The sequence below is a fragment of the Sebastes fasciatus genome, chromosome 8 (genome assembly GCF_043250625.1).
Source record: "Sebastes fasciatus isolate fSebFas1 chromosome 8, fSebFas1.pri, whole genome shotgun sequence".
Lineage (NCBI taxonomy): Eukaryota > Metazoa > Chordata > Actinopteri > Perciformes > Sebastidae > Sebastes > Sebastes fasciatus.
The window spans coordinates 11,491,625-11,514,515 of NC_133802.1; the positions used below are offsets into that span (position 1 = coordinate 11,491,625).

Consider the following 22,891-nt stretch of genomic DNA (forward strand, 5'->3'; position numbering starts at 1 on the left):
CACATGAGGTTGGCACGGGTTACCATGGTTACACGTCTCCAACCGGCAAGGAGGCTCTCAGGAAGTGACAATGTAAATTACTGCTCAGTGCATCCGAAAAGATACATACTACTGTTTATACACACAAAAATATTTTGAACCATAGTACACATATAGGGTGTGTAGTATATACTGTAGTATACCATTTCGGACAAAGCCTATATATATTGTATATTTGTGACATCACAAATGTACAGAAATCCTGGCGGCTCATTTAAAGTTAAAATTTCTGAATATGTGCTGTGTGTATTTCTCTGTGGATTTCGATACTTTCACAGTATTTATACACCACTTTTTACAATATGGGACCTTTAACTTTAGCGTCTCTGCTAACAACACAGGACAGCTGCCAAGCTGCCACAAACAGGACTTGTAAAGTGGATTTACTTTCTGAGCAACATGTTGTTGGAGGTGACTCTTTGCTTACTTTATTTCAGTCAAACCTGCCTGAAGTTTATCTACATTACAAACATTCAAGTTCCCAAATCTACAACATGTTTTGTTTGTTTGGGAACTGTCCATGGTGCTGATTCCCACCTTTATGTAAGGGATAATGTACAGCGAGCCGGCCATTGTTGTGAGAGGGGTCACAACAATGACCCGCTAGCTGTACATTATCCCGCTTATTACATGGCTACTTACTTAAGAAATCAATAATTTGACACAAAAACGGTGCGCCAGAGTCCGACATCAGAACTGTGCCCATAGCAATGGTCTGTTATACATAGCAACAGTCTGTTATACATAGCAATGGTCTGTTATACATAGCAACAGTCTGTTATACATAGCAACGGTCTGTTATAAAGAAATTACAGGCCGCAGAACTCCGGGATTGACCAATCAGAATCGAGTATTCAACACAGCCGTGTAATAAAATTAGATTATCAACAACACATTATCTGTGCAACAGTTACAGGTGTTACTATGACAACCTAACTACATCTTTTTAAATGTTTCCCCCTCAGCCTCAAAGCACAGTGCATTATTTATTGTCTCTAAATCATTTGTAAACAATTTCACAAAAAAGCAAACTCTAGTCACATAAGACACAGGAACATTTCACAGTCATGATCTCCTGCACCAGCCATGTCCTGTTCAGTCAGTGCAGCAGGTCCGTGTGCTTCTGTACTGATGTTTTCATATAGCCCCATTTCTACCACCTAGTCTTCTGTTTTCACACAATCAACCTTTCACTGGAGTGCATCTCTAATATTTAGTGACGCTAATAAGTAGCAGCACGTCCAGTTTCACGTGATCGTAGTCCTTTTTCTCACAAAACAGCATTTATACGTGGTCAGGAACAGTCAGCAGAGCCTCCTCAGGGTTTCTGTTGACGTCGACATTCTGCAACGACAGCAACACAAATACTGAGAGAGTCCAGTTTGAGCTCAAATCCATGTTACATGTTCATTCTATAGGGTTTTAGTATATGGTGTGTTCACACCGGAAAAGTGACTAAATGAAGTGTACTCAAACTAGACACCACGCAAAATATGGTACATTTTTGTAGAGTGCTGTTGATGCTCTATTCTCCCACAATGCAATGCAGAAAAGAAATGGAGACGCCGCTCATAGCTGGACAAAACTATTAAATCAATTCTGGGTGGTGGTGAAACGGCTCCAGAAAGATTTTAGAAAACAAAAATAAGTGATCAATCTTAACGGTGTTGTTGGAAATTTCCATATCTGCAGGTAGAAATGTCCAGACCCCCAGGTGCAAGCTCCTAACAGCTAACCATGTACTTGTAAAGATCTCACGACCTCATATACTGTACTGTGGACTGTAAGCTCACAAATGTGAAGAGACTTTATGTTTTAATCCTTTGCAAATAACAAACTGCTAGTGTCTTACTCAATGTCCGGAGACAAGTCATGACCGTCCAGGATAAGATGTCCTGTTGCTCTGCTGTCTGTGAAGATGCTGTTCCGTACCAGCTTAGAGATAATGATTAATTCACTATCTTTCCCTGACCTTGCAAATGTCAGTGTGTGCATGCATTGACAAGTGTGTATAAAAAACTGACTTCTCCTCTCTTCTGGGCTTACTTGCTGCAGCTCACCCAGTTGACTGTTCTCGCGGCGAGTCCATCTGCAGATGCTTGAATTAAACTTAACAGTGGACCCTACTTCTCACTTGATTTATTACCTCAGTAAACATTGTAAACATGAGTTCATGGTCTCAGTCGCTAGTTTCAAGTGTTCTTCAATACAGCATGATGTTCATTTAGCAAATTATGGTCCCATTTAGAGTCAAATAGACCATAAAGCAGGGTATGCTTTAGGGCGTGGCTACCTTGTGATTGACAGGTTGCTACCACGCCATTGTCCGGTCTGGGAGTTGTTCAAACTTTAACCCTTTCACAGTTTGTTTTCAGTTCTTGAAAGTTAAATGTAACATTTTGGTCGCCTAAAAATGTCTTATTCAGCCCTCAGTTGTACTTAGCTCCACTCTCTCATGTCACTTCTGCTTGCAACAAAACAAGATGGCAATGGCCAAAATGTCAAACTCTGACTACGTCCACTTCTTATATACAGTCTACAGTATGGAGTCTATACAGTGACCACTGGGGCCACAGGTGGCAATTACATCTTCATGTTAATCTGTGACATGCTAAAATGTAGTGTAAGAGTGGCATGAATACACAAGTGGCAAAAGTCAGCAAACATACTCACTGATGTCAGTTACACAGCATCTACTTTAATGTTTGCTCACTTTAGCTAACACTAGCCACCTTAAGCTACTGGTCATACCAGACCAGTGAGGCTGTGGAGCATGGGTGCTCCTTATTGCTTATAAATGTATCTTTTTAATTTTTTTTCTAATATGAGAAAGGGAAGGGAGGAAAAAGCTCAGCTCAGCCATATATTTGCTCATTCCTCAACATTATACATATTCATGTCATCGATACATACAAATTACAAAACAGTACTGCCTGCCATCAGACGTATGTAATGTACCACAGAATAGTTGGCAAAGCGAAGTATCTATTAAGACAAACGTGTGCCTGTGGAAACTTACCACTGGCTTCTCTCTGTGTGTGTTGACTGCTTCAACATTGAGGAAAAATGACTCAACTTTACAGCCTACAAAGGAGGAGAAAGTCAGACAGTCAGGGAGAGATTTGCAGAGACATGGATATGTCACACACTCAGGCATTTACCACCTACCGTAAGCTATTGGTGTGAGTTTGAGCACCGTGTGGAGGGGGCATCTTAGATAAGGCAGCTGATCTTCAAGGAGGGAATAAGATTATTAAGAGTGTTAGTGGTCACATACTATTGTGGGAAGGTATTTACAAGTCCGGCTGGATTTCTGTACCTGCAGGTTTGTCTACAAAGTAAGCCAGCAGGCAGCGAAATACAGCTTGGTGGCAGACAACCAGAACGTTCTCCTGCCTCTCCAGCTCCATGATCACCGGCTCTAGACGATGGACAAGGTCCTCATAGGACTGGACAAGAAGAGATCATCAATTATTCCACCAGACTCATTCTATCTTGCTTTCTCAGTCCATTTTTACGTTTGTACTGCACAACTAGCCCAACCTGACTTTATTTAGATTCTCTTATAATGAATATGTCTCACAGCCGGATACATTTGACTGTGAAAAGATCCCCTTGAGCAAGGCATATTTGTCTGTTAAATATGAAGCTAAAGTCAAATAACAGTAAGCTTAGCTTAGCTTAGCACAAAGACTGGAAGTTCAGTAATGAACACACTACATCTTGTAGGTGTGGATGGAATGTAACTAAGTATATTTACTCAAGTAATGTACTTAAATACTGTTACTTTACTTGAGTTTTTGTATTTTATGCTACTTTATACATAGATATAACACGCAGATTAACACAAAATATAATCAACAAACAAATTACAATGTATTATTATAGATTAAGCCTCTCAGAAGTATATACATTAGTTATAATGCAACAGCTGCAACATTCAATTTACAATTATAATCCATTAATATAATACATATTATTTTTAAATGGGCAATTCTGCATTATGAGTACTGTAGGAGCCAAAATGTGCATTTAACATATATTGTTTATTATCATTTTCGGTAGTTGACACAGGCGTGGTTTTTCACTTTATTTCTATTATCTATCTAATTCTTTTTTTATCAAAGAGGGTGAGTTAGACTTGGACATTTTCTTTTGACCTTCACATCATGTCACATACTTTAGTTATTCCAGTATAGATATTGCTTGTGATTCTTTCTATTTAATAATCATAATAACACAAAATTGGACTAAGTATGGATTTGTTTTACGCCTCACACAGTAAAGAGCCTACTTTAGCGTCTTAGTGACTTTTGATTGATAGAAGTCGTACAAGTATTCCTACTTTTACTTTTGGTACTTTAAGTATATTTTTATTCTGATACTTACATACTTTTAATTGAGTAAAATTTTGAATGCAGGACTTTAAACATATTTTTACACAGTGGTATTGCTACTTTTACTTAAGTAAAAGACCTGAGAACTACTTCTACCACTGCTTGTTTGTTTAATTCATGTATATTGCAGTGACTTCCTGGAGTGTTGTCATCACTGTGAGCTTGCCAGCCAAGTAATAGTCTGACATAACCCCTCATAAATCTATAATGTTGTCGTTTTATTATTATCTCTGGAGTTTGGACATAGCCAGGCGAGCTGTTTACCCTTGCTTCCAGTCTCCCTTGCTTCCAGTCTTTATGCTAAGTTAAGCTGACGGTCTCCTGGCTGAAGCTTCATATCTCACAGACAAATATCTTCTATCTAACTCTCAGCAAGAAAGCGAATAGTGTATTTACCAAAATGTTGAACTATTCCTTTAAATCACAAAACTGCCCCAGTGGAGCTGCTCACTGGCCAACAGACTGTGGTAAAACCGGGCAGCTTCCAGGTGTGAATGTGTGCAATCCTAATAAAACTCCTAGTGATACTTTAATGGTTAAATAAAAGGTTTAAAAAGTCCCAGTATATTCAGGGGAGCACTTACCTCGCCCTTTGGGTAGCGATAACGATACTTGTCCTGGTCTCTCAGCGCAAACTCTTCTGGGAAATTCTCCTGAATCTCTTCGTAGGTTAGCTCCTCACATACACCCTTAGTGAGAACAAAACATCACCATAAAAACAACAGGTGATACTCTGGCTTTTACAGCTATAAAGTACATCATTTAGTGTGAATACTCTTTGTATTATAACCCCCCCTCCCATGATCTACACAATCTCTAATGCATTCAACCAACATTTGAAAACATCATCTATCTCTCTGAAGGATTATGTAACTCACAGCGTCTATCTCATTGAGGGCCTTCCACTGTTCATACTGGACTCCCAGAGCCTCTGCAGTCTGGATGGTTCTCTTCATGTGGCTCGTCCACACCTTCAGGTCTTTGATGTTCTGACCTCTGATGAAGGTCGCCAAGGCATTGGCATACTGGAAACAATGAGTGCAATTTATACAATTTACAAACGGTTTTGAATTTGTCGTTTACTGATTTATAATGTATTAATGTTTACAGTTTGCATAAAATAATAAAGCTCCATAAACTCCATCTGTATAGTGCAGTGGTGGAATGTAACTAAGTACATTTATTCAAGTACTCTTTTCTTTTCATGACACTTTATACTTCTAGTCCAATGCATTTCAGAGGGAAATATTGTACTTTTTACTTCACTACATTTATTTGATAAATTTAGTTACTTTACAATTTAAGATGTTTTGCACATAAAATGAAGAGCTTATAAAATATTATGCTTTGTAATAAATTAAACTACTCAACAATTTATACAAGTACAGCTGAAACGATTGATCAATCAATCGACTGACAGAAAATTAATTGGAAAAATATTTTGATAATCGTAATTTTACTTGCCAAAATATTTCATGGTTCCAGCTTCGCAAATTTGAGGATTTGCTGATTTTCCTTTTTACAATTTTATATGTAATTTTTTTTTTTATTTTGAGGTTTGGACTATTCGTTGGAAAAAACAAACATTGTGAAGGTGTAGCTTTGGTCTCTGGCTCCAATTGTGACAGCATTTCTCACTATTTTTTTTACAAACCAAACAATCCATTGAATAATCCATAATGATTCAAAATGATCTCCACCTCAACCAACTACAATTCTGCTTTTACATTAATGCATGAGTAATAATAATAACCTAATGCTATAATATACACCGATCAGCCATAACATTAAGACCACTGAGTGGTGAAGTGAATAACATCGATTATCTCGTTACAATGGTACCTGGCAGTGGGTGGGATATATTAGACAGCAAGTGAACATTTTGAACTTTGAACTTTGTGTTGGAAGCAGAAAAATTGGGCCAGCGTAAAGATGTGAGCGACTTTGACAAGGGCCAAATTGTGATGGCTAGACGACTGGGTCAGAACATCTCTAAAACTGCAGCTCTTGTGGGATGTTCCCGGTCTGCAGTGGTCAGGACCTACCAAAAGTGGTCCATGGAAGGAAAACCGGTGAACCGGCGACAGGGTCAGACCCGAGACTCATTGATGCACGTAGGAAGCGAAGGCTGGCCCGTGTTGTCCGATCCAATAGAAGAGCTACTGTAGCTCAAATTGCTGAAAAAGTGAATGCTGGTTCCGATAGAAAGGTGTCAGAACACACAGTGCCTGGCAGTTTGTTGCGTATGGGGCTGTGTAGCCGCAGACCGGTCAGGGTGCCCATGCTGTCCTAATGTTATGGCTGATCGGTATATAGTAGTAACAGAGGACATTTTGCTGCATTGAGTCCTTTATTTTAATACTTTAACCACATTTCCTGATTCTTTTACTTAAGTAACACTTTCAATGCAGGACTTTTACTTGTAATGGAGTATTTTTACTGTGTGGTATTTGTACTTTTTACTTAAGTAAAGGATCTAAATACTTCCTACACTGGCAGAGTGTAGTCTACTCACCTTGTGTCCTCTAGGGGAGAGGCCTGTATCTCCACCAATGCGACCTAACAGGTTGAGTTCGCTCTCTCCGTGGCGGCTCAGGTAGATGGATCTCGGTGTGACATGGATGTTCATGAGGTAGTAGACTATCCTGCTTTGAATGTGGTCCTGGACCTGGTTCACCAGGTATCTACTGCCCACGTCGAAGATCTTGATGTAGGAGAGTTTCCTGTTCAAAGTCAGCAATGGGGGGAAAAAAACAACTATAAAACAAATTTGTCTGAAATTAAGGGGAAAAAAGACCATTTCGTGAGACAATGCAGTCCACCAACCACTTTCCTTTTTAATCTCACAGGAAGAAAAGCATCATGGGACTGCACCTGTCTTTCTCGTCATCTATAGGAATGTAGTTGGCTCTGTAACAGTCGATGCGGTGGCTGAAGTCTTCCATGGCCTCATCTATGTCACAATTCACGTAATCAGGACTCCCAAATTTGACTTGCTGGAGAGGAAAGACAGTTTTGGAAACTAATTGAAAACAATACATCCCTATAGCCTCTGCAAACATTTACATTTTAAAAAAACATATCTTTGACTGACCTTAATATTCTCTGTAATGATTTCTAGGTCATCACAGATTGATTCCACAAAGAACACCTGCATACAGAAGTATGTATTAAATGACTGTGAAACATACTGTATATCCTTTATTTTACCCCTGTGACCATGTGTTTTTAATTTCACCCTTAAAGCAATAGATTCACAGTTTGGGAGACACACATTTAATCTTTGGACAGCTTATGCTAAGCTAAGCTAATCGCCTTCAAATTGAACAAACCCATATGATAATGAATAATATCAATCTTCCCATCTATCTCTTGACCAGAAGTCGGATAAACACATTTGCCAAAATGTCCAACTTCCACACATATACTCACTTTGTAGCCTCTCTCCTTTGCATAACTAAGGATGATTGCCCTCCTCTCCCTGGTGGTGTTGGTAGCATCAAATACCTGGATGGAACGGGACTCAAGCGTTATCGATACATCCTTATAATATTCGCAAATAAAGCATATTTACATTATTAATAATAATGGTTAATTAACAAGCATCAGAATTATAAGAGAACATTGTAAAATATGTGCCCCTTTAATCTCAGTGACACCTGACTGAGGAAGTGATCAGTAAAATACACACACGCACACTTAATAAATAATTAATCTGTGTGTTTTATTGAGATTAGAGGGACAGTTTCAGTTGTCCTCTTACTCACGGCTACTTGTCCCTGTTCCTTTGAGAAGTAGAGAGCGACGTCTTTGAGGGCGGCTGATGCACAGGCCCTGAGAGAGAAGTTACACACGTATAGGTAAAGGAGTAAAAAACTGAAAAAAAATATGAGTGAAAGTGGCAGGAAAACGATTACATAACTGACTACATAAAACTAGTAATATTAAAGGGACTGTTTGTAACTTCTTACACGTATAAATCTACCGGGTCGGGATCCCATGCGCGCTCGCATATTCTCGCATATGCGCGCTCGCATATGGCTGGAGTCTCTGCTCCTCTGCCTGCTTGCCTTCTTGCTGTCTCGCTCTACCGCTACACGTGCATGCGCGCACATTCCACACTGCAGGAGAGTTGGTAGCTCTGAGAATATCTAGTGAATGTACGGTGGACGTTTGTGCAGAAATAAATGCTGTGGCTCCTCCAGACCAACAGAGGTTTCCCGTGTCTTGTGAAGTGACGGGGCTCCGCAGAGAGAAACGTTATCGTCTCTGACCGGGTGCCGGAGGGAGACACCTGCACCCGGTCGGACACGATAACGTTTCTCTTCCTGCTTCAGCCCCGCTGCTTCAGCCCCGGAGGCTGAAGCAGCGGGGCTGAAGCAGGAGAAGCCAACACTAGGATCAGCAGTGATTCATGGAGAGACCTTTGTCTGGTCAGCTAACATTACTGCCAAGCAGCTGAAATATAGAGTGATATTGTGGTTTTAGCTGACGTGTGTCGCCTCACTGTTTTGAGCGATGCTCGTTCATGTCTATTTAGAGCAAGCAAGCGCGAGCCAGACGCTGACATTCGTTGACTTAACGGCCACAGGTGTCGCTGTTAACAAGTAATTCTGAATCCTACAAACAGTCCCTTTAATATCTAACTGTCTGTTTTGACATTTATCATCGTTCTTACTTGCGGATCCTCATGGCCTCCTCATTATCAGGATTAAAGAACTCAAAGTTCTTATAGATCTTGACAGCTTCCCTGCGGTACTGGCCCACATTAAACACTGGTTGGATTAGGGAAACAGAGAGGTTACAAAAATACAGATTCCCTGTTTACGGCAAGAAAAACTAACGGTGTTCAATGTGTGATGATTTAATACTGTAGTTTAAATTTAAACAGTCTATTCCTTGTCTCTTCCATACACTGATATGATCAGGATTCACTTTCAAAACTGACTTTTTGTCGGCACTCCGATCCAGTTCAGGTAGCGAGTGAGCTTCTTGGAGATGTACGTCTTCCCTCTGGCTGGCAGCCCCACCATCACAATCATCGTGGGAGAGTTACAGAACTGAGGCACCGAGGCTGAGATGAAGACAGACACACAATAACATAAAAGCAATAGTTACTGAATGCTGTGGACGTGGAAATTTAAGGGTTATTGTTGCCAATTTGACACATCATTCAGCAGAAGAGCATTAAAGCAGCAGTGGGTAGAATTGGAGCAAATATTATTAAAAAAAGTTATTTTTATAAAACGGTCACTATATCCTGACAGTAGTGCATGAGACAGATAATCTGAAAAAATCATGTGCCTCTTTGTCCTCCGGTGCTCCTAACGGCATCTGCAAGACTTCAATCAGAGCTGAGCTGGAGTCTGCCGTCTCTGAGCAGCGGTCAGTCACTCACGAAATGCGATAAACGGTCAAACTAGGCAGCGCTGATCAAATATGAATCCATATTCTGTTATTATAATGCCTATTTCTCAAATTCTTTGAGAAACATCTTAATAGCGTACAACTGTTTAGCTGTAAAATGAGAAAGTTTGTGACCCGGCAGCCATGTTGAGATAAGCTGAGGTAATATCAAGCACCGCCCACCAACCGGAGCAAACTTTCTCATTTCACAGGTGAACAGTACACTACAAGATGTTTCTGGAAACAGTTGAGGTGAGAAATAGGCATTGGCCCAGAAGGCACAGGATATTGATTCATATTTGATCAGCTCTGCCTAGTTTGACCGTTTGATCGGAGTTCACGAGTGATTGACAGCCTGAAAACAGAGCCATGAGGAGGTGCAGAAGTCTAGTTTTCTGTCAGAACACTTGAATTACAATATGCTGAAAGGTTATTATGGAATTTTTTGCCCGATGATGCCAGAAATATTCTGCCTACTGCTGCTTTAAGCTTCATGTTCAAGTGGTTAAATGAGAGTCAGGCACAACTCTTTGAGGCCTGTCCCTGCTGCAGGACATGTGTTGAATGTGTGTCACTGCCAAGGTAATCTTCATTAAGAGAGAGAATAAGAGCTCAGAGGTGCAGCTCATATGTCGAGTCTAGTGAGTCACCCGGCTTATCTGCATGTCAGCACCTGGCACAGGAAACTCAAATAGACACTAAAATAAAGACATTTGCAAACAGTCAAAAACACCCTTAAAGGCGTGAACATTTACTAACCAGATGCTTCTCCTCAGGTAGTCACATCTTTAGAAAAGAACCAGAGCAGCACAGCGTACTGCGCCATATGGCTGGCAATCACCAGAACAAAACACTCCTAATCTCCAAGTGTGTTAAAATGTCAGCCTCCTCCCTGCAGGTGGTTACAAATCAGCTGAGCTTTACTCAACCAATGTTCCCAATAGAACACCATTATTCTTCAAATCTTTGGCTTTGGTTCACGCTGTGTCACTACTCACAATTATTTATGAATCAGCATTCCCAGCCCAGAAGTTTCCACACAAACCCGACATCATTTTGAAAGTGTTTCTTACCCAGTCATGAGCCAGTTATTGCATGTTTGTCTGTCTCAAAAAGTGCCAGTAAATTTATAAGGCAGCCTGCACGGTTGCTTGCCAGTTAGCTGTACCCGGATGGCCTATGTGTGTCTATGCAGGGACAGCAGTGAGAGCCTCCAGGCTGTTCGATTTATGAATGGAGTATGCTGCGTCAGCAAAATGCTCAAAGGCCCATGTCAGACACTGAACAGAGAGAGCCAACTTGGTCCAGCCTGGCTGTCATCCCATGACTGACCCCTCTGTCTCTCAGACTGCTGCCTGCCTACCTGCATCCCCCCCCAAACCGGACTGAGCTCAGTCCTGGAGGACTCAACAGTTTCAAACACACCTATGACTGCTGGAAGTGTTAAAGCAAACTCTAATAGCTTCATCTGAAACAAGAATGAGTTAAAGTAGATAAAACAGCAGCAAGACAGAATAGCTCATGTTTCTTCTTCTATTCAAGCTGCACTTACATCCTCTCCTGCGGTTCAGGTTGCAGCCCATCCATGGCACCCAGATCTTGAGCAGAGGAGTCTGTGTGAGTTTTTTCTGCTCTGCATTAATGGTGAGAGCCATCAGGCCCGAGCGGCAAGTGGAGGATTGAGCGTGAACGGCTGAGGCGCACAGCTCTGTGATCTGCATGTGTGTGCTTCACTGAGCACTACCTACTGCAGGTCAGCTGACTGTTGCTAAGGAGAAGGAGTACTTGGTAGGCAGGAGAGGGGGGGAGGACCCGAGGCCATGCTCCTCTCAGTCTGTTTTCATGATTTAAAAAACAGGCCTGAGGGGAGCTGCCAAAATCTCTGCAGTGATTGTCAGACAGAAGAGAAGCATTCAAATCCACTGTCCTGTACATCTGTTGTGGTGACACAGCTGGTTTCTCAGTTAGAGAAAGAGCAACAGAGTCATGTGAGACAAGTATAACAGAGGTGGGAACCTCTCATGAATTCAGATGAGCACAGTCGGTGCTGCACAAGCTGTTTGTTTATCAAACTGTGACGTGCAGAGTAGGGCTTCTCCTATCTTACCACTAGAGGGCAGTTTAAACCGTCACCTTAAATCTGGGACACTAAGAAGTGACAGTTATTGTTGACATATTGAAATGTTGTGTGGAAACAGGGCTTCTCTGCTAACCCTCTGAGACCCACAATAGTCAACCGTATATGTCACTTAGAAGTGGTGTACATCATCTGAGAGCTGGGAATCTGAAGATTAATTTGAGATGCAGCTCAGCACTGTGTGTCAAGTTGTTCTAGTCATGAATCAGAAATAAACATCAATTAATTAATTAAAATAAATTGTGAAAGTAAATAAGGGCTTAGAATGTTATGATAGGGATGAAGTTGTCTCATAAGTTGTTGCAGCAATTTTTGGGATGATACCATTTGTTACACAGATTTGGTGCTAAATTTAACCATTTAATTCCACTCGAGAATTGATAAAAAAATATCGAAAAATACCACATTAAGACACCAAGACCCTGAGGAACACCATAGAAAAAGCCATGCTGTGATTTGGTATCACAAACTTTTGACCTTTGGGAGATTTCTGCAAGAATTGCATTTTTTAGGATTAGATAGCGAGCTCTTCTGTTGTGGAAACTGCTCAGAAACCTCCTTATTGTCTACATAGTAAAGCCATCCATCCTCTGAATGCTCTAGGTCTCTAGTTTGTGGCTGTAAAGTTTCATGAGGCTGTGATTATCCTAAAGGTCACCACAGGCCATTCTATAAAGTGAGGTAAAATTTCACTCACTACAATGAAATGGCTACTATGGGGACTAACGTCATCACACATGAATACAGTTGAGCTCATTGGAGCCACAAGAGTCTTTGTGATCCGGCAGCCATGTTGAGATAAGTTGAGGAAATACCAAGCACCGCCCACCAGCCGGAGCAAACGTTCTCCTTTTACAGCTAAACAGTACACTGCAAGATGTTTCTGAACACATTTTGAGGCGAGAAATAGGCATTACAGTTACAGAATATTAATTTATATTTCATCAGCGCTGTCTAGTTTGATCATTTGATCGTAGTTCGCGAGTGATTGACAGCTGCCTCCGTTGAATGAACAGCCAATAGGAACGCTCTCTCTCTCTGTAATGACCTGTGATTGGCCAAAGTCTCCCGTCACAGGCTAGATTTTTTAAAGCCTGAAAACAGAGCCATGAGGAGGTGAAGAATTGAATTACAATATGCTGAAAGGTTATCATGGAATTTTGCCCAATGATGCCAAAAACCTTCTGCCCACTGAAGCTTTAAATGGATAGTTTGACATTACTGCTCATTCGCTTTCTGGTGGGAGAGTTAGATGAGAGGATCGATGGTGAGTGGTATCGATCTTCTCATCTAGTAAAAATCTGATCTCCATACCGGATCGGTCGAGGCTTGGGTTACCAACTAGATGTAAACTGATGACCCACTGTGGTGACCCCTAACAGGAACAGCTGAAGGAAGAACAACATTAATATTCTCATCTAACTCTCCGCCTGAAGGTGATTAAGCGTATTTCTCAAAATGTCAAACTGTGACCTGAAGTAAAGCACTTAAGCAAATGTGTTTGATTATTGCTGAATGTAATTTGATGCTGTTTAGAGACCAGATGTCTCCAGAGACATGAGCTCTTTAAGCAGACAAACAACCTACCAAACCACATAAATACTGAAAATCAGCTGTATCTTTTTTTCGGTGTAAAACATATGAAACGTATCCTGCCTGACCCCGAAAAGGAAAGGGTCACTTTAAAGCATAATGTCAAACCTTAATGTCATTCATTCCATTAACTTGAATCAGGGAACATCATGAACCCGGTTCTGGCCGGTGTTCAAAGTCTAACAGGCAGTTGCTCTTGTGCAGTGATTAGCAGGGCAGCGATAGCCACTAATGGCCAGTGTTTCCTGTTTTGGCATGAGCTCGACCATTAAGAGAAGGTACTGTACATGTTATTCTGTTGGGCGTTTGCCCTGTCAGGAGTTTAGCATGTCCTCCCAAACAACAGCCCCGGGGGGATTGGAGCTTTTCAAGGAAAATTAAACAATACATGAGCTTATTCCACCAAATATTTCAAAGCACGCAGCCCCCTCAGAGGTGACATATTTCTCTGGTGATCAGCTTGCAGAATCATATCCTTATATGTGTTTTTGTTTGAGGCGAGTTGCAGGACCGGGTTAGAGTACCTGGCTCTTTTACGGTCTCATAAAGTAACTCCACATCAGTATGGCTCCTGCATGTCAGTGTGCAAAGCATTTATTTCCTATAAACAAAGCAAGTGAGAGGAATGTAGAAAAGCAACAATGAAGTCCATCAAATAGCCGGCTCTAAGTCTCTTACTATTTATAAGCACCTGCTCCTTGTGCAGCTGCTTCACTCAACAAGGAAGTTACTTCATTGCTGCAGAAAGCTTAGCATTATACAACACACGTCTATTTTTACTCTCATATATCCGTGTTGCACTCACTCAGTATGAACATGGCCTGCATATGTCACAAACGTATTAGTAGAGACCTTGCTGTCTTCTAGTGTATTGTTTTGGTATGCTCTCTGTAGAGGCAGTTCATCTGTGAGCTCACCTGCGCTGTCACAATTGCGGAGCCGCACATGTTCCAGCTGGGGAAGCTCCATTCTGCGCTACACTCCAATGAAGCAACCAGCAGAGCAACTGACCGACCGTCGGCACAATCGACACACCGGATTATGAAGCCTGTGGCGACGGAACTGATGCTCTTTTTAAAGAAACTAAACCCCTCTGCCAGAGTATTCTCAACCCACCCCCACCCCTCCGAGCCCTCTCTTTTCACGCCACATGTGACATATGATAGCAGCAGACTGGGCTTGTCCTTTAATGTTTGCCCGGGCCAGAGTTCACAACGTACACACATGGCGGGGGAGAAGCTGCACTAAGAGGGTGCGTCGTAACATGTGCAAAGGTCAATAAGAGGGTGATTGTCGTTGCATGGGGAGAAAGCATTTACGCTTACAGACCACAATCACTCATCGTGCATGTCTGGTTTAAAGCTGCAGTCGGGAGCAAATATGATAAAAGTTATTTTTATAAAACTATTACTATGTCCTGAGTAGTGCAAGACACAGACAATCTGAAAAAAACATGCTACCCTGCTTTCTTCTAGTACTCCTAATGGTATTTGTAAGTTTTCACCGTGCCCGAACCAAAACAACAACTCAAGCCGAGCAGTCTCTAAGCAGCTGTCAACCACTGCTCAGGAAACTCGCAAACTCCGATCAAACAATCAAACTAAACTAGGCCGCGCTGATCAGATATGAATAAAGATTCTGTTACCGCAATGTTTATTTCTTGTTTTCAGAAACATCTTGTAGTGTACTGTTTGGCAGTAAATTGAGAATGTTTTCTCCGGCTGGTGGGCGGTGCTTGGTATTTCCTCAGAAGATCTCAACATGGCTCACAAACTTTCTCCTTTTACAGATAAACAGTACACTACAAGATGTTTCTGAAAACATTTTACGTAAGAAATAGGCATTACGGTAACAGAATATTGATTCATATTTGATCAGCGCTGCCTAGTTTGACAGTTTTATCAGGAGCAGTGATTGACACCTGCTATAGAGACTCCCCAGCTCTGATTGGTTGTGTTTCTCATGCACTACTGTCAGGACACACTGTAGTGACCGTTTTATAAAAATAACAATTTTTATCATATTTGCTCAAATTTACCAACTGCAGCTTTAATGACCAGCAGTGAGGCTATTGTTGTCAGCTGTGCGGTGTCACTGAAGCACTCTTCAACAAATGGGGAGGGTGTTACTATAAAGAATAAATACGGCAGTGCATCACTTCAAAGTTTGAAACTTCACTTTGAGTTTTGATCCCAAAGGTTCAGATATAACTTTGAAGTGATGCACTGCTGTATTTATTCTTTATAGCAAAATACAGAACCATCTTAGTTGCTTTAATATAAATATACTGACTGTGTGACTACATACAAATGATTTACATTTCATACTATTTGTCACAGTACACTGTTCAAGCAGTTAGTATACAAGACAAATCTTTACTTTACTATTTAATACTGCTAATACTATAATATGACATTGGATGTCGATCAAATGACGACTTTGTAATATTGTGACAAAATAAAGTGAACTCAAACCAGACAGCATGCATACCAAATATGGTTTAATTTTTAAAACAGACATCAAAATGTTTGTCCTAAGATTTACAAGATTATTCTCCTCTTTAAGAAGCTGACTCACCACCACCCACAATTTCATTTATTTTTTGTCCAGCTGTGAACAACTCCCCCATTTCTTTAGTGCATTGCCCTGTGGGAGAAGAGTGTGCATCAAACTGTCCGGTTTGAATAGACTTCAGTTCCTCACTTTTCCTAAGTGGACACACTAAAAAACATGTTTAGATTAGTCAGTCACTTGAGGTAATTTATTAGACTTTGCACAGCTCCCTCTGAAGCCACAAAAGGCTTTTCTAGAACTTTCTTCACATATGCAGTAATACTCCACAACACCTATAAACAGTCTTTGATGTGGATCAGTGGAGTTCCCCTTTAAAAGTTATTTTAGCCATGGACTTAAAGGTTCTCTACACGATATCGAGAGCCTCTATGTGCGTTGTAATCTCAGTTTCTCCGTGCTTTGTTGACATGGCCGGGCCGGCCGTGCGAGCCTTTTAGTGCAGGTTACTGCATGTGAGCTTGCCCCACTGGCTCGCTCACGGCCGCCGCTCTGTATCGCTCTCATACAGCGGTTACAGCTGATAACACCGCCCCGACCGACGGCGCCGTGATGGAAGCGTAGCGTCCACCCTGGGGTCCCCCCCAGGTAAACACTGTTAGTTCTGTCAGCACTGTTGCCGTTGTTTTCACCGTTAGCGCTGTTAGCACCACTAGCTCGGCCGTCGCCATGTTGAGAGCTGTGCGGAAGCAATAGAAAAAGCTCCAATCTCACATTTAGCACCTTTAAGACTCTTTTAGCACTTCTGCTTTTCTCTTTTATGCACATGTGAAAGAGAATAAGCAACTGATTAACCAACATGGCGGTGAATGAATCACTTTTTCACACGACTTTAACAATAACCATCCACACTTCTGTATAATGCGGTTCAAAGCAGAATAGAGTGAAGTTACCTGGTCATGCAAGCTAATGTACTCAAAGGTCATCTACAGACACATAAGGACATTACATTTATTACTTGATTTATAGAAACTAAGTTACAAGACCAACTCTGTACTCTTTGATAAAGAATCATTGTTTTGACTGCAGTATGAATCAATCAACTACATATAAAGATATATATTCCTCATCCTCATACTCCTTGTGTATGTGTGTAGAGGGGAGAAGTGGGAAGAGGGATATCTTTTACTTTTTTTCTGAAAAACTGAACTAAAGACATATATGAATAAAAAACTATTGGTGTGCAGTGGTACTGTAGAAGAGCAGAGGCTACATTGTAGTTGGCTTTGAGAGCGTCAGACCTGTTAGCACCCCTTTATTATTTCTGTGAAATTCTGCATTCCGGAAGTTTGTGAAATCATATCCAGATGGTGCAGAGAAGCAAAACAGGGAAAAAAAAATGGGCGGAGGGTTTAGAGGGGACCTCGGTATGGTTGCATGTGTTTGGATAAACAGGCAGCAGAATGGTTCGGTCAGGGGCATGTAGAGTTATACATTCACTTGCATTTTGACCAGCAGCTTTGCATGACTGTTCATTGACCGGACACTGGATTCTTCTTGGTCTGAGGGAGTAGTCACAGAGGCCTGAGGTGAGAAGTTATTTTACGAACAAACTGTGCGTTGTTGCATGTGTGCAATGTGTTTTTTTTATCTTAAGATCATGCAGAGGAATTTCAGCACACCACGGTTAATCTCATTTCACAGACAGGCCCACAGAAGATCCTGTTTCTTTAAACAACACTTTGCATCTTTACTGTTAAATACTACTGCTGCTAAGAAAATGCTCACTTGTTTAGAAAGAGAAGTGGGAACTTTTTTTCAAAGCTTTCATGGCCCATTTCACTTTAAATGTCATCTGAGTACAGTCTAGAGTACAGCACAGTCATAGTGTATCTAGGCTATGGTGTTCTATATCCTGTGTATGGCATTTTGCTACGGTGTGTGGTTGTGCCCTAAATTACAGTTTAAGAAGTGAGTGATTATTTGCAGACAAACCACGCAAACGAAACTTTCAGACCAGATGAATTATAGATTTGACGCTGGACACTGCAATATTTGTCATGTTACACCTGTTTGCTTTAACTTAAGTCTAATCATTTTACATTAATAACATGCTGTGCACACTGTAAAGACTTTGCAGCAAGACTTCATGCTTAGATGCACGGCACTGATGCATGACACTTTCATGTACCATGGGCACAAGGACTTTGACTTGGTTAATTGGTGCTGAACATTACCTAACAGTTCCAGGAAAAAAAAAAAACTGAGACACTGGACAAAGAGCAAAATGTGGCAGATGTTCATTCAGAAAACACATACTGTGCAGATGAAGACTGAACATAAACACCAAATTTAGATTCTAAGTAATTTTTTTTGTAGATGTAGATAAGTTGGAAACATTTCAGAATGCCATGAGACATTGGCAGAGCAAAACATATGAAACATGTTCCCTATCAGGCATTTGAACAAGCACACACGCGCACACATGCAGCTCCTCAGGGCCTTTTTTTTTTTTTACAACCTGCATATTTCCTGTATTGTTTCCAGCAGCAGCATGAAGCTGTTTTAACCCTCATCCTACCAACATATTTAACATATAAGGACTACTGTAAAATTACTGTAAGACAACAACCATCATAGCAAAATATTAACTTATTTCTCCTCAAAACATTATTAGTTATGTAATTAGTGTAATCTGGAAAAAAAAAAGATTATTATTATTTTAGGTAAGTTACAGCTAAAGGAACAATGTGTAACATTTAGGGGGATATATTGGCAGAAATTGAATATTAAAGCAGCAGTAGGTAAAATTGGAGCAAATCTGATTAAAAAATGTTATTTTTATAAAACGGTCACTATATCCTGACAGTAGTGCATGAGACTCATCATGTGCCTCTGTGTCATATATATACTGTATATTTATTCACATACATACATACATACATATATAGATATATATAATATGAATCAAGATTCTATAACTGTAATGCTATATTTATGCCTGTAGTTTGACCAGTTTACAATCAAGGATGCAAATGTGGCAGGAGAGGGTGGGGGGGGGGGGGGGGGGGGGGGGGGGGGGGGGAGAAAACTTGCTTATTTCTACCTTATTCCTGGCCGCATGATACCTTGAGTGAATAATGGGCATGATTTTTGCTTATTCTTTTAATTGAACCGCTTTCTGCAAGAGTTAGCAGTATGCTACAGGTCTTTTCTTTGAGATCTATGGGAAATAAATGATGTGAGAATACAGCCTGTCACACCTTAAATGAGATGAGTGCAGCTTTTTAAACAGAGTCTATATTATATTATTATAATGGCCAGAAACAATTCCAAATGAATGCTGATGTTGCTCCATGTCTGCTGGATGTATAAATGGTCAATTGTTTGCCGACACGTTGATTCAAACTTTTTAATATGATCATATGGGAGATAATGTGCGGAGCTCTTCTGTAGCTTGAACAAAGTATGAACTGCAAATATTTGTTCACTAACGTTATGTGTCTCTTCTACAGTAATGGGGTCATATCCAGCCCTGGCGTTTGCCCTGCTGTTTTCAGCTACTCTGTCCTCCAGTTGCAATGGTGGAAAAGTGCTGGTTTACCCCATAGATGGCAGCCACTGGCTTAACATGAAAATCCTGGTGGAGGCGCTTCATTCTCAGGGCCATGAAATTGTGGTACTACGTTCCTCCACCAGCTGGTACGTTTCCGAATCCTCGCCCCATTACACCTCCATCACCATCACCCAGGAAGAGACCCAAAACCTAGAGAGCCAAGACTTCATGACGTCTTTCTTGAAGAGGTCAATAGAGATCCGTCGGAATAAAGGCTCGCTATGGGCGTTTATCGAATTTTATAGGAACCTTTTCAACATGATAGGGGAGAACCAGAAGGTTGTTGCAAAACTGGTTGTCAGCATCTTTGAGAACAAGGCACTGATTAAGGAGCTGAAGGAAACTGGATATGATCTTTTTCTGACTGACCCAGCATTTCCAGGTGGAGTGCTGTTGGCACACTATCTCCAGCTTCCCTTGGTTTTCAATGTGCGCTGGCTTTTCAATGGCGAGGCCCACTTCGCCATCGCTCCTTCTCCTCTGTCCTACGTCCCCCAATTGTTCACCGACAACTCTGACAAGATGGACTTTTTCCAAAGAATCTACAATATAATCTGTCATAGCATATTGGTTTACATGTACCACTATGTCTCAAATCCGCCATACCAGACTGTGTGCGATCATTATTTTGGACCTGATGTCAGCGTCATGTCCCTCATCCAGGGAGCTGATCTCTGGCTAATGCGAGTTGATTTTACATTCGAGTTCCCTCGTCCCACCATGCCCAATGTCATCTACATTGGAGGCTTCCAGGGTAAGCCCTCCAAACCACTTCCATCAGATCTAGAGGAATTTGTGCAGAGTTCTGGTGAACATGGGCTGGTTGTCATGACTCTGGGGACCCTGCTGAGCGACCTCGGCCCTGAGATAACAGAGATCATCGCTTCAGCATTTGCCAACCTCCCTCAGAAGGTTGTGTGGAGACACGTTGGGAAAAAACCCATCACTCTGGGAAACAACACCATGCTGGTTGAATGGCTGCCTCAAAACGATCTACTAGGTCACCCTAAAACCAAGGTTTTTGTCACACATGGGGGTACTAATGGAATTTACGAGGCCCTCTACCATGGTGTCCCAGTTCTGGGCATTCCTCTCATCTTTGACCAGTACGACAACATGGTGCGCCTGAAGTCCAAGGGAGTAGCTGAGGTTGTTGAAGTGACGACCTTGGATGTGGAGTCTCTGACAAGTGCTCTGAAAAATATTCTAGACCTAGAAAAGCCGTACAAACAGAATATGCTCAAACTGTCAGAGCTTCATCGTGACAAACCAATGAAACCCATAGACAGTGCCGTTTTCTGGACGGAGTATGTCATGAGGCACAAGGGTGCAGCACATCTGCGCACTGAGTCATATAAGTTGCCATGGTATGCCTATCACTGTCTAGATGTGATGGCAGTCTTTGTAGCATTTGGTTTGCTGATCATTGCATTAGTTTGGGTTTCCTGTAGATGTCTCATTGGACGTTTGATAAGGATCCGGAAATCCACATCCAAGTCCAAGAATGAATAGATAACCTAATGATGAAGCAAGCTGGAGACTGTTGATAAGAATGAGATAAATCAGATCCGTAATTTACAGTTGAACAGAAACTATGAAATGACAACAGGAAGCAATACACAGGACTGTTATAATTTTTATAATAGTTTTAAAATGTTCAAATTATTGGCACTATTCTCTGCTGAACTGTTTTTTTTGCAACAAAAAAAAATTATAATTTGGTGATCTTTGCATATTTCACATACTGTATGGTGATTAAAGTGCATCATGAATTAGTTTTACAATGTTATGTTGTTTTTTCTGGTAATTCATTATCATTACTTAAGAAGTCACAACATACATGATTACAAACATAAGGAACAATTATATAACTATTTAGAGAGATTATGTCATAATTCTTACAGGGGACACAATTGGAATTATTATAGGAGCCATTTACTGAATTATTTTCACAGAAATTATTGTAAAACACATTTATTTGTGTTAAACTTCATCTGCAATTTGTGTCACATGCGGACTAAGGACTGCGACAACTAATGTTACAGAGACGAGGGCTGAGTGCAGCATTGCTAGCTGTGTGTGAGAGAGAGAGAGAGAGAGAGAGAGAGAGAGGGCGGGGGGGGAAGAGAAGGTGGAAGGTAATAAAACTTGCACGCTAAGATACTAATAGTATCCTATAAGCGATGCCAAACCATGACTCCTCTTAGACCCCAGTCCTTGCTGGCGTTTCATCAAACATTACACCACACACCTGGTTTGTGAGGCGCACTCCTACCTGGGCGACCGGAGCAGACACTGAGGACATATTGATTTCAGCGGCATTTACAATACGATTTGGTTATTGAAAAATGTGGTTGACAATTTCAAATGTTACAAATCAAAATATACACAATGTTTAACTATATTGATTAAATTGTGCTCAATGTTGACTGTTTTCTGAGTGTTTTATTACTTTTAGACTAGTAAACTAGTCTAAGTTTAAACTTTAGTTTTATGTCAGGGAAATTAGTCGTTAGGATCATCCCTACCATTCTGTATGCAGTAGTGTGACAAAACAAAGTATAAATGCATCAACGAAGGATGCATGTAATCATGTTTTCATGTTTATAATGACACCTAACTCTTCTTCTTTCCTGTGTGAATAGATACAAAATAAACTGTGTGAGAGGCCAGCGGGTGCATATCAGCATCAGGGTTTTAGTTTAAACGTCCAACAGTATTTTATAAAGCTGTTATAAGTTTTTTGGGGGGCAAGTCAAGTCTTAATAAACCAAATCCTACAAAACTACAAGTCAAGATGCAAGTCTGTTAAGTCTTTGAATACCAACTTAGTCCATTAAAAAAAAAAAAAAAAAAAAATATATATATATATATATATATATATATATATCTTATTCCTCTGTGCCATAGAACTCCATTGTAGTTCAAAAACTATTAAAAACACATCAATGAGCCACACCGTTGCTCTGGATGACATATTCCTTCATTACCATGAACACAGACACTAGTTTATTTTGACTCAATCTCACATACACCGGCCTGCTGCCACAAATACTCACTAGAGCACCAAATGTGGATTAATCCACGACAAAATAAAGTCCCTGACAAATGCACCATTTACTCCAGTTAGAGTAACATTTGATAAAAACTACAGTGCCCAGCTGTTTCAGGAAATTGTTTTAGAAATAATAC

At 40.8% G+C, this 22,891-nt stretch overlaps 2 protein-coding genes across 6 annotated transcripts in view; one reads left to right on the plus strand and one right to left on the minus strand.

Moving 5' to 3' along the window:
* Positions 1-441: 441 nt before the first annotated feature.
* pfkfb1 (6-phosphofructo-2-kinase/fructose-2,6-biphosphatase 1) overlaps positions 442-22,891 on the minus strand; it is a 47,536-nt gene continuing 25,086 nt past the window's right edge. For 2 of the 5 annotated variants that reach the window (XM_074643381.1, XM_074643380.1), the window contains exons 3-15: positions 9,385-9,510; positions 9,115-9,211; positions 8,204-8,270; positions 7,869-7,943; positions 7,531-7,587; positions 7,311-7,432; positions 6,952-7,159; positions 5,315-5,461; positions 5,021-5,125; positions 3,359-3,488; positions 3,208-3,270; positions 3,059-3,123; positions 442-1,383 (exon numbers count right to left, since the gene is read on the minus strand). In XM_074643381.1, coding sequence (XP_074499482.1) covers positions 1,324-1,383; positions 3,059-3,123; positions 3,208-3,270; positions 3,359-3,488; positions 5,021-5,125; positions 5,315-5,461; positions 6,952-7,159; positions 7,311-7,432; positions 7,531-7,587; positions 7,869-7,943; positions 8,204-8,270; positions 9,115-9,211; positions 9,385-9,510 — 1,322 coding nt within the window. In that variant the 3' untranslated portion in view covers positions 442-1,323. Of the gene's footprint in view, positions 1,384-3,058; positions 3,124-3,207; positions 3,271-3,358; positions 3,489-5,020; positions 5,126-5,314; positions 5,462-6,951; positions 7,160-7,310; positions 7,433-7,530; positions 7,588-7,868; positions 7,944-8,203; positions 8,271-9,114; positions 9,212-9,384; positions 9,511-10,915; positions 11,100-11,394; positions 11,610-14,489; positions 14,653-22,891 lie in introns of those variants that run through there. The other 3 variants (XM_074643379.1, XM_074643378.1, XM_074643382.1) reach the window with 3 other exon arrangements.
* On the plus strand, positions 17,513-21,471 carry ugt5e1 (UDP glucuronosyltransferase 5 family, polypeptide E1). Its single transcript, XM_074643374.1, has 2 exons — positions 17,513-17,672; positions 19,599-21,471. The coding sequence occupies exon 2, from the start codon at positions 19,601-19,603 to the stop codon at positions 21,209-21,211; it is 1,611 nt and encodes a 536-aa protein (XP_074499475.1). The 5' UTR covers positions 17,513-17,672; positions 19,599-19,600; the 3' UTR covers positions 21,212-21,471.

Excerpts from the sequence above, each read along its gene's own strand:
- ugt5e1 (XM_074643374.1), top strand. The coding sequence starts at position 19,601 with ATGGGGTCATATCCAGCCCTGGCGTTTGCCCTGCTGTTTTCAGCTACT.